This window comes from Perca flavescens, chromosome 4 (assembly GCF_004354835.1).
Source record: "Perca flavescens isolate YP-PL-M2 chromosome 4, PFLA_1.0, whole genome shotgun sequence".
NCBI lineage: Eukaryota > Metazoa > Chordata > Actinopteri > Perciformes > Percidae > Perca > Perca flavescens.
In genome coordinates this window covers 29,165,871-29,179,459 of record NC_041334.1, presented here as the reverse complement: position 1 = coordinate 29,179,459, position 13,589 = coordinate 29,165,871, and the positions used below count along the sequence as shown (strand labels likewise).

The 13,589-nt window shown below is 40.3% G+C and overlaps 1 protein-coding gene across 1 annotated transcript in view; it reads left to right on the top strand.

Moving 5' to 3' along the window:
* kif21b (kinesin family member 21B) overlaps positions 1-13,589 on the top strand; it is a 71,555-nt gene extending 57,966 nt beyond the window's left edge. The window contains exons 33-34 of the mRNA XM_028575637.1: positions 3,457-3,656; positions 8,247-13,589. Coding sequence (XP_028431438.1) covers positions 3,457-3,656; positions 8,247-8,295 — 249 coding nt within the window. The 3' untranslated portion in view covers positions 8,296-13,589. The remainder of the gene's footprint in view (positions 1-3,456; positions 3,657-8,246) is intronic.

Below are 13,589 nucleotides of genomic sequence, written 5' to 3'. Positions count from 1 at the left end.
TGTGTGCCTGCGTGTATAATATGTGTTGTTTTTTTTAGATTTGCGTTATGGATGAAGAAGAGGCTATTTCTTAAAGCCTAAAACCCATCTCTTTCACCAAGCTGAAACATACAGACACTCATGAAGGGTTATTTACAATTACTGCATGTGTTGTATGCTTGCGTGAGGTCAGCAGGGTTGAGTTAAGCAGGAAGCAATGATTTTATATTCATGTGGATACATCAAAAACCCTGGCTGTGCTTCAGTGCTGCTCCTGACATCATTTGCCATGAGCCTGCAGGTAGGAGCATGCAGAGTCCATCATTCTCTGAGGCTATTAATTCATGATCCCTTGACCCTTATCATCTTGTGAGCAATGCCAATCTTTCCATATGGTGCATGTAGTGCCGATAGGAGAATATTGTGGGGGAAAAAAGATGAGAATGCCACATTTAAAAGACAGCTTCACTACTTCTAGTGTAGAGTACTGATTTTGATAATCAGTTGATAGTTTATGTAATTTATCAAGCAACAAGAATTTCTATCAGTAGTACTTTGAACTAAATGTTAATGCCAGCATGCTAACATGCCCACAATGACAACATATCCAATAGCTGTTGAGATATTTCAGACAGACTGACATTGCTGCTGTTGAGCCACACCACTAGCTTGGCTAAAAATGCAGCAAAAACATTTGCTGGTTTAAGCTTCTCAAATGTGATAATTTGCTGCTGTTCTTGGTTTATTTCATTAAGAAATAACCATTGCTTGAAAAAAAAAAAAAAAGCAATTTGAAGATGTCTTCTTATTTCAGACGTTTTACAGACTACATGTTTAAATGATTAATTAAAGAACTAAATAATTGAGAGTGAAAATAACCATTAGGTGTCGTATAGACATTTGACAAAAACACACATACCTTCTGTGTCCATACAGTCCCGATAGAGACTGTAATTTACTCGTTTTCTGACTCTGGCTTGGCTATGACACTTAAAAACTGTGCTGCCTGCCCGATGGTGGACAGCTCCCTTCATGTCTTCCTTTACCTAGAGTGATTCTCTGTGGAGAAAGTCAACAGAGTGTGGCCATGTGTAATGTGGCAGGATAGCACTGTGTCAACATCAAGGCGTTAGAGCCCACACGCAACAGAGCCACAGGTTCCAGAGAGAAAAGTCACTGAGTGTGTGTGTGTGTGTCTTCGTAATGCATGTGTTGACTCCTGCGGTGTCTCTTGTGCATCCTCTGTTGCCGCTGCATATGTTAATAGTGCATAATAATATCCCTTGAGGGTGGAGGTGGCTTACTCATTTGCATGCTCAGTAATGTGCATAGTAAGCAGCACTTTCTTGTTGTTTGCATAAGTTCTGTTTAGCCTTTGTTTATCCGAACATGGAAAACAAGAACGTAAGCCATTATTATTTCCATTCAAAGGTGGAATTAAATCAACTTAGCCAGTGCTGTGGTCTGCAGCATATGACCTTAACCTCTTTTGTGAAGCAGCCAACACAATCCATTTCACAGCCTCTCTAACTCAGTAGTCCCTGTCTTATTATGTAATAGGATCAAATTGTGGCTTGGGGTACAATAGAATATATTACAGAAGACTCTGCCTCCTCCAGGATTGCTGCTGCGAGCTGTTCTGCTCCGACCCCTCTGTTAAAATGCATACGCCATAGTGTGTTTTCTTGGGGGAATATGTGAAGCAATTTGTTTATAATTACTCAACACTGTAGTTTAAGGTTTCCCAATTGCTTGAAAAATATGGTTCATATATTGCTTATGCAACTGTTGCTGCAGGGTGGTGTTGCTCTCTATGAGGTGTTGAAAAGCGCTGACACATTTTTACCCACTGGTGTTAAGTTGTTACAGATAGCGAGTTAGATGTAATATATGTGAGAACTTTCTCTTTACTTTTTGTACTTGCTATTCCCCTTCTTCAGCTTTTATTGCACGCTCAACTACCCGTGGATTCGGGGGCGGGGGAGGAATTGCCTCGCCAAAGGTTTCCTCCTTTTTCCTTTTGTGTTGAGAAAGGCTTTCTAATTTGTCAACGTTTTCTGGCCTCTAGATCCCAACTACGAATCACAAATCTCTGCTGACCATCGGAATTAGGTTGTTGTCAGCTGTCACGGAGGGAGCTCCATATAGATTGTACTGAAATGGTGCTATATTTTAAACCATTTAAAATGATTAGTTTAAAAATACATTTATATCAACTTTTCAACCGAAAAGGAAATGCAGATCATATTTACTTTATAGGAGCTAGGAAAAAATAATCAACTTAATCTCTAATCAACAGCATGTGAAAAAAAAAGTTATCTCCCTGTGCATGTGTTCCTCTGTTTCGAGCTACATTAATCTGCAGCCCAGTTGGTTGAGATCAACAGAATCAAAACCCAGTGTCGGCGTGATAAAGTTTTATTAAAGCCTTGTGTAAGATCCAAATTGCTTTTTGTATGCTCTGTATTTTAAGAGTGTTTCTCTACTAGTACTGCGGGGCGTACATAATAAAATAAAATAATGATACTATAATAACGAATGAATTTAGTGTTGGATTCCAAACCATTTAAAATTTAGGCTAACATTGTTTTTCAATTACAAGGTTGTTTAGCCTAAACAGGCACAGCATCGTATCGCTTTACATAGGCTTCAGGGGGTACATTATTGAAAAAAGTTTGAGAACCACTGTTTTTAAGATGCTGATTATGTTTAACATGTCACCTCTGCAGTGCTGCGTCATCATAGACAAGGTTCACTCTGTTCTTCTTTTAATGAATACAAAACTGTGATTAAAAAGCATGATGTCAGTTTAGCAGCTACTTGTCAGATGTTTTTGTCCGTGTGTTATGGTTTGTTCCTCGCAGCAGAAGTGTGGAGATTAGCTGCAGGAACATTTAATCCAATACAACAGCAGCAAATTGTACTGTTTAAATCTCTTAAAGGCCATATGTATTAGGTCTGCCCATAGGGCTGAAATTACTCATAAATGAACCTTCCCAGTTTGCCAAATACTTGCTCTGTAATTAAAAATGAAGACAATTGGAACACTTCGTACAGGCTTTTATGATTCTACACAAATGCTCTTACCCTTTGCCATTTCTTTGCCATGCCAGTGTTGTTATCTTGGTAAACACAAGGCCGGTGATTTCATTCTTAGTTCACAAATCATGTTTGGACCCATGGTAAAATTATTATAAACACACAGACACATGAGCTAAGAATAACTACAATATTGAGTCTCAGTACAGTTTTAGTGTATGTTGCCTAGCAACAATGTGCATTTTCCATTCAAGAAACAAACTGCCTTACTGACGATGATTTACATTAATCCATTAAAAATGAAACGTATGTTTTTCTGCTGCTATTTTTAGAACACAATAACCCAGATGACTCACATTCCTGTATTTTTAATGTAAAAACATGATGTAATATCTTCATCTCTCTCTGACTTTATGTCTCTCTGCTTTGACTCAACAGCAAATCCCCAACGCCCATAAGGACTGGGTGTGCGCTCTGGCATATGTCCCGGGCCGGCCCATGCTGCTGAGCGCCTGTCGGGGCGGCATGCTGAAGGTGTGGAACGTAGAGAACTTCACCCCCATAGGAGAGGTCAGAGGTCATGAAAGCCCCATTAACGCCATATGTACCAACTCAAGACAGATTTTCACTGCATCCAGGTAAGAAAAGACATGTTGTGGACTGTACCACCACTAATCTAACAATTTTTAGTTTGTTATTGTTGTACTGTTAAAGCGTCCATCAAATGGTATTAATTTTTTTTTGTTCTTTATCTGTCCAGCGTTCTCTTGATGTAGTGAAGGGATTAATGGGCCAAAAGACTCTCTTCTTTAGAATATTATTACCTTTGTTGAGAGTTAAAGAAACCTTGTATGTCTTAATAAATGCTATTTATTCATTATTTAAATAACTGATGAAAGTGTGTGTAGATTAAAGTACCATCACCTTTAACTGATACGTACACAAGCATTAAAAGATAAGACTGGTGATATTCTACATTTTTCTTTTTGTCAATTAATTCTGTGTGAAGACAAAAACCAACAATGAATGGATCCTGTTTACACGTATTGGCTGCCTGATATGTCATATTAATCTGTCATAGAGATTGATTGTTGTCCAAAAGGTAATAAAAAACATTGTTCATCAGTCTCTCATACAGCACACCATCTGCTGCTGTAAATACTCATTAGAACAAATAAGTGTTGATCCACTCCTGAAAATAGTTCCCAACATATGCACTGTTTACTCCTGTTTGAGTAATGTGTGCTTAAAACTACAGTGCCTTGCTGTTTTAGGAAATTACTTGGCCTTTTAAAAAATGAAACTGTCCATTTTTGTAACATTTTTTTTATAGATTTGAATAATCAGTAGGAACAAATGGACTTGGAGCTTAGAGCCATAGACAGGGTAGGGAAGTCAGAAAGTATTTAGAGTAGTGCTGTCAAACGATTAAAAGATTTAATCACGATTAATCACATTAATGTCATAGTTAACTCGCAGTTCAATCACAATTAATCACACATTTTTATCTATTCTAAATGTCCCTTGATTTATTTTTGTCCCATTATTTATTTCCTCATTTTAATGCTCTTATCAACATAGAAAAGTGGATCGCCTTGCTTTGTGCTTTTGTCGTCTGGCTTTGACGAGGGGGCGGAGAATTGGCATCAGCTGTGTGCTTGGCCATCAAGTGGTATTTCAGACTGGACGTGCTGCCATAGCTCAGTTCACCACGAAAAAACACACAGATCGCTTTGGTTTGTCGATGGAACCATTTGGCAACTTTTTAAAAGTAAACTTTCCATTCAGAATCTTATTGGCATCCATTTCAGCGCCTCACGCTCGCCATCCACTCAAAACGTAACGTTAGCCTACTACTCTTTGGCCGGCTCGCAAGCCCAAACAAGTGTGTGCGTCGTGCCTGTTGTTTTGTTTCCGGTCTAGCTAGATCCGGTGTGGTGTTGTAGTTTTTCTAACGTTACTAGTTGTTGCAACAGCATGTGAAAAAAACTACAAAGTTTGCTAGGCCGAAAAAAGAACGTTAATCTTGCGATAAAAAAATCGACGCCGTTAAAATGGGTTTGCGTTAACGCCGTTACTAACGCGTTTAACTGACGGCACTAATTTAGAGATTTGATGTGGTCTTTTTGTGGAATTTGTTGACAATAGCAAAACTATAGAATAATGCCAGCCTGATCTGGAGGCTTTGGAGGTTGAGGACCAGAGAACATAATGTTTTTATATTTTATATTTTCGAACTGGTACAGAGAGAGAGAAAATGTGAGTGAAATGCTGCATTATGAGTCATGTTTGTTTCATCTTAAACATTAATCTGCAGGTGTGTGTCAGCCTCCGTAGCTCAGAGAGGGTCATACTGTACATCCTGTTTTTCTCCAAATCTGTGTTTTGCTGAGCTCATAGCTGCATCAGACAGGGTCAATGCTTGTTTACTGTTTACGTGTATCTGAGTGGGACATTCTGTGTTAAGTTTCATTTCACTTCTCATTCAGCTGGTAGGCTTTCACTGACGTTGACTAACGTTCCACTCCCTCTTCTTCCTTCTCCTCTTCTTTTCTGTTTGTTTAAATACTTTATTTAGAACTAGACAAGACGGCAATAAAAAAGAGAAAAAAAAAAAAAAACAGACGAAACAAAAAGGAAAAAAAAGCCACACACACATACTGTAGGTGGAGGGCTGCTCAGATGAAGGGTGTAGCGCAGCAGCAAACGAACAAATCAGAAATTTAGGTCTCATCAAGCAATATCAAAAATGGTTTCCACACCTTCAAAATGTATTTTTGTGAATTCCTTTTGTTCCATCTTACGCTTGATTTATGGTTCTGCGGAGGCTCCACGCAGAGCTTTCGCCCTAGCGCGCGTAAGTGGCCTGAACAGTTATTCTACTTGTGCGCTGGTGTGTGCGGCGATCTCAGGAGGGCCGGCATGTGTGTGTGTGTGTGTGTGTGTGTGTGGGGGGGGAGGAGTGTGTAGTAGAGCGGGTGAGAGAGTGACGGCAATTAGCTGCGGAGCGAGTAGTGACTCTAGAGTCATAGTGAGAGAAACAAAGTGTCTCCCCTGTGCTTTCTGACTACACTGGGAAATATGTAGCAGCAAAAGTTAACGATTTCATGTTGTTTATGGAGAAGGAGAAGTTTGGGGGAAATGGAACGCTACCAAGCCACGGCCGAGCGACGTGCGTTGCCACGACGTCTAGTTACATTTTTGAGAGGTGCACGTCAGGCTATGGCGGCGTAGGGTCCTACGTAGGTTCGTGTCTCCACGTACCTAAGTACGTAGCAACGGCGTAGATTTAACGCAGAAGTATAAATCAAGCGTTAGCCATAGAAAGGATTTCATTGAGCCACCTCCTGAAACATGGGGAGAGTGGAGACTTCCAATTGAGTATTATATTTTTTTATCTGCAACAATGCCTGCTCTAATAATTGCCTTCTGATGTGGAGGAAGGGCCTCCGTAACGTCAGAAAAAAACAAGAATAGCCAGATTACAATCCGGCTGAATATTTGTCTGGCATTGTTTTGGAAAGACAGTTATATCACTCCCCTGTCTTCTCCTCTTCTTGCTCTCTTGTTTCATCACTTGTCCTTACTCTTTATCATCTCTTACTGCCTACCGTCATCTTTTCTGTTGACAAGTATTTCCTCGTCTGGTCTCTTAAACTCTGCCTTCCCACTCCTCCTGTTCGTAACCCTCCTCCTCCTCGTCCTCCCTGACCCCAGTGACTGCAGGGTGAAGTTGTGGAGCTATGTGCCAGGCTTGACCCCGTGTCTTCCTCGACGGGTCCTGGCCATCAAGGGCCGAGCCACCAGCCTCCCATGATTGCCTCTTCTCCGCTCAGCAGCCCTCCCTTCCTTTGGTACTCTCTTAACTAATTTCCACCCTTTTCCCCCGGCTGCGTTTTGTTTCTCCTACTTTTGTATTTCTTTACCTGGGTAATACCTGCACCTTTCTGTTTTTGTGTCTGTTCTGTTTCTATCCTTCTTTACATTTTTGCTCCGATTCTTTTATCATTTTTTTTTTTAATAGCATGCTGCTGCTGATGTTTGTTTTTATTGTGGTTGCTGGTTTGTTTGCAGATCACCGCCTCCGCTAAGACAAACAGCTTCTTATTGACCAAACAAGTGATTTATAGTTTTTGCTCAGAATAACTTTTTCTCATATGTCCAAATCATGTTAGTCTGTTGCTCCTTATTTGGGAAATACACTTATTTATTTATTAATTAATTTATTTTTTACTAAGACTTAGATGAAAAGATCGATACCACACTCATGTCTGTCTGTTCAATATAAGGCAACAGCCAGCAAACAGTTAGCTTAGCATTAAGACTGAAAGCAGTGGAAATAGCTAGCCTGGCGCTATCTAGCCCAGCATTTAACCCCCCTTAAGACAGAAAACTTGACATTTGTGCACTTGAGCTTTCATTGGGATTAACCAAATGAGATACAATTTGTGAGGTTCGGAGGTGCTGGTAGGTGGATTATGTCCCCTTTGGTCAGAGCCAGGCTAGCTGTTTTCCCCTGTTTTAACTTTATGTTAAGCTAAGCTAACAGCCTGCTGGCTGTAGCTTCATATTTATCATACAGACACGGGACGCGGTGTCACTGTTCTCATCCAACTCTGGGCAAGAAGTGTATTTCTCAAAATGGAACTGTTTATTTAACATGTTCAACATGATCCTTTCAGACCGGATCCACTCAATTGACATTTAGCATCTCCTCCACACCAACCAAAGAGCACGGCTTCTTCACAACTTCTTTAGCTAGTGTTAATGGGAACCGTGATGCTGTCCTGGGTATTGCCTAATTGACCAGTGCAAGGCGTTATGATTAGCACCCTGGGAACGTGCAGGAAAGTGAAAATTAAATTGCCTGGTTAGTTGGGATTAGAGTTGTGGGCAGGTTGATTAGATTTACTTGTTGCAGTAATGAATTCTTCTTATTTCTCTACTTTTTGGAGAGGATGGAGAGGTGTTTTTTTTTTTTAACTGACACCATGAGAAGGGTCTTTAATGAAGTATGTGTGGGCATGTGTGTGTCAAGTGTACTTTGAAGCCAATCTCTTTGCGTTGTGTCTGATGTACAATGGGTTGTTTAGAAAGAGATTGCCTGATTGATGTTCTGTTATTTTCTCACTTTGTTGTGTTCTCCTTGCTTCCCTTTGCTCATCACCCCAACCCTCTCTCTCTCTCTCTCTCTCTCTTTCTCTATTTCGCTCTCTCTCTCTCTCTAGCGACAAGACAGTGAAGATCTGGTCGTCAAAGGTGTGGAGGAAAAGGTGACAACCGAAGTAGTTCCTTTGTCGGCCATCTTGCTGCAACTTTCTGACCTGCTCGTTTCCAGCAATGAGATGTGACACCGAAAACTCTGTTTCCAAGGCAATCAAGGTTTTTTTTTTCTTTGTCAAGGTGAAACATGACAAAGCCAAGGTTGAATATGTATTCAGGCAAATTTTACTGCCAATTTGAAAGTGCCATTCAGGTGTGATGTTACTTGGACAAGATAAACTGCATCTTCCCAGCCTTGGATAGACTAGGCGGAACAATTTCTCTCTCCTGGCATGAAAACTACCACAGTCTGGTATTAAAAGGACAATAAAAAGTGTCCTTCTGTTCTTTCGCCAAGGTTTTGCTGTCATTGTGGAACAACGACCGATGAATTGGCTCAGAGACATGCATTTGTGTATCTATTGTATGAAAGTCATGACGCGGGGGGAATTTAAATCCCAGAGAGATGTTAACTAACAACTGGGACCTCTGACCCTTTCCTCCTTTTCCTCCGCTCAGGACCATTAGTGTTCATTAGCGCTGTGATTGTTCTGATACTGAACACATTGGAGGGTCATGCGATAAGCTCATCGTGGTGGATGATCAATAAAAAAATTGTGGTTGAAACATCACTGGACAATTACACAAAACGCCATCACTTGATGAACGCCCTCCATTCACTTGTAATGTAGTTCACATGGCTCACTGAAGCTTTATTGTGTTCCACAAGCCGTGTCAATGTTTTTTAATGACATTTACTAATTTATTTTTTTCCCTACCTCAGTTGTTTTGGATTTTGGCGTGAGGGAACATTTTTTACGGGTCTCTCTGTGTACAAACACCTAGTTCTTGGCATTTTGAAGTCTTTATTTAATGCCTGGCTCTTCATCTCTGTGAGGATGTGTCCTCTGTGGCCGTCTTGCTGCTGACCCTGCAAACAAGAAAGCACACATCCAGTAGCACAACTAAGGCCCGGAGGTTCTGCCTGCATTGTAATATTTGCTCTGCAAAGTGCTAACTACGACAGAAAAAAAAAACACCCTTGCAGATGCACATAACACAAACAGTACATACCTACAGCACACACTCCTGAGACATTTGTGAGTCGGATACTCCATTGAGTGCCTGACCATTATCTCGCCCATCCTACAGTACGTGGCCCATACCTGCCAGTTATCCTCCACAAATGGTAATAGGAGCCTCACCATTTCCCCCCCTGCCTGCTTTCAGCTCCACTCTGATCGTTGAGGTTAGCGACTGTATCAGACTGACCAGCCATACTGAGGAGTCCACCTCCTTCCCAGCTACTGAACTTCTCTGGGAAGCCAATTTAATTAGAGGTCTCGCAGCTCTACCGGCTGCTTGTCAGGCAAGATTACTTGGGTGAAAGTAGGTCATAACTGAGAGGGATTTCTTATTAAAATCCCAATTTTCCTCCACCCACGTTTTGCTGCTACATTTAAAGAGAGGGAGAAACTTGCGGTACCCGTGCACTGATGTACAAATCTGCAGATTATGTGTATGCACAAACCATGGACACACAAACACAGGATTTCAGTGGATGTTTCGGTTATTCATCTTGCCTGATAGGTCTTGGCATCCCTCACTGTGTTGATTTAGTGTCTCTTTAATGAAACAAATTCAGCACTGCAGCAATGCACTGACACACAGATATATGTGTATACACAGTATATACACACACACACACACACACACACACACACACACACACACAAACACAAACACTCACTCTTTTACACTCCTACAGGTAACAGTAATAATAACCGAAGTCTTAACATTTTTGTCTGGCATTTTGAGGCATTCACATTACTTTCAATTTATGATCTTGGGCTTTCTTTGTATCAGTTCAAAATGTCATGCAGCATTTAGAAGCTCCTTCACATACAGTATCTATGTCTTACAGCTTGATAAAAATCAATTAATGTGTGTTAGTTTCACGGCACAGTTTTTTCAGCCCTGAAATCTCACTCCTGTTGAGAAATACTTTGGTCATTTAGTGCACTTTTTTGTATAAAAGACCCAGAAACCTATAGTTTAATCAAACCAAGCTTGGATCATAAAACAGAGTTTGAAGCTGCGGGTGATTGTGTGGATGGACAAAATTAGTTGAAGCATTCCTGGTTTTAATATTCTGCCAACTCAGGTAAAGGATGAAGGATGTTAGTCATACATGTGTCATTACTGTACTTGACCCTGTGAATTAAGGTAGCTCTTTGACCAGATGCCTTGTTTGAAAGTTGTTGTTTTTTTACTTTGAGAAAAAAAAGGTACTATTATGTATCGCCCCTTTTTGTAAAAAGACTAATTTCCATGTTTTGGTTTTGCATTTGTTTCCCTTTACTTATTATCTATGTACTGTGCTCTCCTCTACAAAATGTACACATCTTACATTATAGCTTCCCAATCTGGCCAAAGCTGAAAGTCTTGCAACTCTGAGAAGATGTGCACTGATTTTTGACCATAATTACTTGTTTAAAATATGTATAAATGTGGTAATTGTATAGTAGTTAAAGTGGAGTGTACATAATGTGGTCAGTAGGGAAATTAACCTCCATAACATAATGGGTTATATACTTTGACTTTGAGTCAGACTCCACTCTGCCCTTCACTGTATACTATGTATATATCTGTGCTCATTAGCCAAACTGACCCTTCTCACCTGCTGTGTGGTGTGTTTCATGTGATAAGAATGCTAAGCCAGCCTGGAGGGCTGGCTTTTTCTCTTCTCCAGACTCCTACTTATTGCTAGAGAAGATCTTGTAGTACTGTAGCTTTAGGCACTCTCTTTGGTGCCCTGTGCTTGTACATTTGTTGACTGATGCATTTTGTTTGTGGTACTCATCGATGGATTGGTCACCTCAAAACATAGCAATTTAGTAGGCAATTGCTATTGTCAATCTTAATGTTAAACGCCTGAGTGGATTTGCTACTGAAATCTTTTGTTTTGGCCATTTATTTGGATTCGGGAGCATTGACAGTCAGTAACTTTGAGTGTGCTTCACAAAAGATGAAAAGATATAGTATAGCCAAGCAGAAGACCTAAATTATTATCTGGCCTTGGATCACCCCCACCCAAAGTTGGCCCGAGTTCTGAGTCTTGTATTCTGCCAATGTCAGCACCACTTCATTATTTGATGATGTGTAAATAGGTGTGTCGTACCTTTTTTAATATTACATAGGAGATTTAGCCGAGGTTAACTGACGTCTTCCTCATCAGCTGGCCTCTGAGAAATCTACAGCGTAATCGCTGCAAGTTAGTATTTACATGCACTTTGGATAATGAACACTGCTGTGAATACTCTGTGAACTGTTTTTTTCTAGATATGTATTAAGCCTATTTTTAGACTTAGTTTACAAAGATGGAGTTTATGAGTCTCAAACGAGGCTTAAAGCACTGAAATTGTACTGAAAGGATCACGTCTGTTTAGCTCAGCAGTAGGTTTAGAAATCAGTTTTATTAATATGTGTGCTGATACAGTATATAAGATAACAGTCAAGACATAGAAACCCCCGGTATATCCCTGCCTTTAAAGTCACCCTTTTGTATAGCAAATGTTGCCTGAGAATGATAATATGACAGAGCAGCATGCACACCTAGACGCGCAGGAGAGTCCATCTCCAGCCTTATTTCCCTGGCTGTCAGCTGGTATTTGGACATTTGTCCTAATAATACTGGCCATATTACTCTATGAAAGGTATGATCTGAGATGCAGGATGACAAGATCTAACTGTAATCTGTTTCTCCTGCAACAATCAACTGTAGAAAAGGTTCCCGTAGCCCCTATTAGCATCTAGTTTAAATTGGAAAGCTGTTTGACCAAAGCTAAATATCACTTCAACAGCTGATGCCTTGCTCACTCTTTAAAGCTGCTACTGTATGTGTAATTGAAAATGTCTGACTTTGGTTGCCACCAGTGGTAGTATAAAAAAGCATTGTGGCAAACAACAATGCACCCACGAATCTCACCTGGGGATACAATGACCATTCACTTAGCCACCTCCCTGTCAAAGTTTCCGTTCCTTCACAGAACGTATGCAGTTTACAGTAACAACAGTGGCAGATTTGCAACTCAAAATACACACTTCTGTGCTTTAATGATTGTATTATTTTAATAGGTATGCTCCACTTTTACAAAAGAAAAGGATTTTAGAATAAGGACTAACCAATGAGTTTGGCCGACATAGTACTATCTACTGTAATGCAAGTTTGGTTGGAGTTAGTGCAGTGTAAACTTTTCGGAAAAGAGCCAATTGTTACTCTAAACTCTGAACAGATATTTTTCTGACTTAACCTGTAACCAAACATAATAATATAGTTACTTAATGACATGCATCTTGCTTTTAAAATAACACTGGTTTACTTCTGCAGGTAGCTAGTCAGCCAGACATGCTAACGTTTGGAAAAGCTTAAAAAACACTGCCCTCCAAACTCTTTATAGACAGAGTTTTGCTCATATTCGAGCCCCGTGCACACCTGCAGCATGTGGAGAAATCCAAAGCTTGACAGGTCCGCAGTGACTAGTTAAGGTTGCTAAGCTCTGTCTGGACAGTTGTTTAGTGAATGGTCAATTGGCAAAAATATTTAATGTGTAGTGGCTGATATTAGATATAGGACCACAGGAGAGCTGCTTGTCAAACTGATGTGTGATTACTATCTGTAGCATTTCCAGCCCAACCATCTTATGACCACTAGGACATTAAAAACCAAGTAGTCAGCTCAGCTTCAGCCTTGTGCCTCAGCCAACAGGCCTTACTGCCTTAAAGAAACAGAATGTGTTTGTAGGACATTGATAATCATTCACTTAATATCTTGAATCTGTAACAGACTTATTCTGATGATTGTAGATTATCCTACAGATTGTGGAACTCTGTTGTAAGTCAGACGATGTCTCAGCTCAGTTTATCAGCATGGCTGAAAATACTTTTCACTTTGCCGCAGGCTGCTGAGGGGTTAGGATCACATTTAGACGCAACGGAGAGGGCACTTTACTGCTTTGCTGCTCGGCAGCTAATTGCTACCAACACACACCAACACAGGTCTTCTTTGCAGCTGCTCAAGTAATTTTTCTCCAGGTGTGCATATGTGGTAACACAATATGTGGCAGTGTCCTTGAAATATGTAATCATGAGACATAAATGCAGGGTCAAAGGTTTGTGCCTTTTATTGCACAGACTACTCCCTCTTAATTGAGTGTAAATGTGTACAGTTTTTTTTATATGACAATGTGCATGATACCAAGCCATGTAAAATATACTGCTGTAAATGGTGTAAGTAAATATTTAATGAA